Source organism: Cervus canadensis, chromosome 11 (genome assembly GCF_019320065.1).
Source record: "Cervus canadensis isolate Bull #8, Minnesota chromosome 11, ASM1932006v1, whole genome shotgun sequence".
NCBI lineage: Eukaryota > Metazoa > Chordata > Mammalia > Artiodactyla > Cervidae > Cervus > Cervus canadensis.
The window spans coordinates 72,842,139-72,843,428 of NC_057396.1; the positions used below are offsets into that span (position 1 = coordinate 72,842,139).

The 1,290-nt window shown below is 39.5% G+C and overlaps 1 protein-coding gene across 1 annotated transcript; it reads right to left on the reverse strand.

Annotated features, from left to right (window-relative positions):
• Positions 1 to 225: 225 nt before the first annotated feature.
• LOC122450566 (olfactory receptor-like protein OLF2) lies at positions 226 to 1,062 on the reverse strand. The gene has a single exon (XM_043482924.1). It carries the CDS (start codon positions 1,060 to 1,062, stop codon positions 226 to 228), a length of 837 nt encoding a protein of 278 aa, XP_043338859.1.
• Positions 1,063 to 1,290: the final 228 nt, after the last annotated feature.

The following is a 1,290-nucleotide window of genomic DNA, read 5'->3' on the forward strand; positions in this document are numbered from 1 at the left end:
TAAGATATAAAATGAAACTTGTGGCATTTAGGAAATCATACATATTGCTAGGATTGGAAGATAGGATAAATACAAACGGAATCACACAACATTAGTCAAACCAATTTTGATTTTCATAAATTATTGTGTATACGGGCAAATTTTCAATGGAACCATTTTTTTATTTTTACATTTCATCAGAGCCTCTTTCACATCTTTGATACGTAGGCTATAAATCAGAGGATTTCACATGGGAATCACAAGGGTATAAAACAAGGAGGTCATTTTGTCTTTGTCTAGAGAGTAGGAAGTATTTGACCTGAAATACATGAAGAGCAGGGTTCCCTGGAAAATTGCCACAGCAGTTAGGTGGGAGGTGCAGGTGGAGAAAGCCTTGAACCTCCCTTCAGCAGAGTGGATCTTTATCACTGCTAGGATGATGTAACAGTAAGACACAAAGAGACCTGAAAGTGTAATCAGTTCAATGAATCCCAAAGTGAGAAATATGACTAACTCACTGACCGGTGTATCTGAGCAAGATAGCAAGAGGAGAGGAGGGACGTCACAGAAGAAATGGTTAATTTCATTTGACCCACAGAAGCATAAGTGGAAGGTTAATATTCTATTTATCAAAGCATCTATGATTTCCACCATGTAAACCCCAGCCATCAGCAGTGAGCACACCTTGCCAGACATCTTGACTGTATAAAGGAAGGGGTTGCTAATAGCCATGTACCGATCACAGGCCATGACTGCCAACAGTAGCCACTCAGAACCTGCCAAGGTACAGAAGATCAGGCATTGCAGAGTACAGCCATAGAAGGAGATTGATTTGTTCTTGATGAGGAAGCCTGCCAGCATCCTGGGTCCAATGGCTGTGGAATAGCAGAGGTCACTGAAGGAGAGGTGGCTGAGGAAAAAGTACATGGGTGTGTGCAGCTCGGGGTCTGTTCTAACTAAAACAATCACACTGAGATTTGCAACAAGAATAATGAGATAAACAACCAGAAACGTGGTAAATAGAGTCACTTTGATTACAGGGCCACTACTAATTCCCAAGAGAAGGAGTGCAATTTTCCCCATCCATTCTTCTTTATTCTTCTTGTAAAAATGCTCCAGAAATGACTGAGACAATGACAGATCCATGTTTTCACTCTTTTTGAGACAAAGTATTATCTGTAAACCAGATATAATTCATTTCAGTACATTTTATTATGAGAAAATAGCCCATACAAATTTCCTCACTATTTGATTTCAAAAGGTTAAGTGTGGGATAGGAGTTTTGAGAAAGTCTGACTCTAAATTTGGATG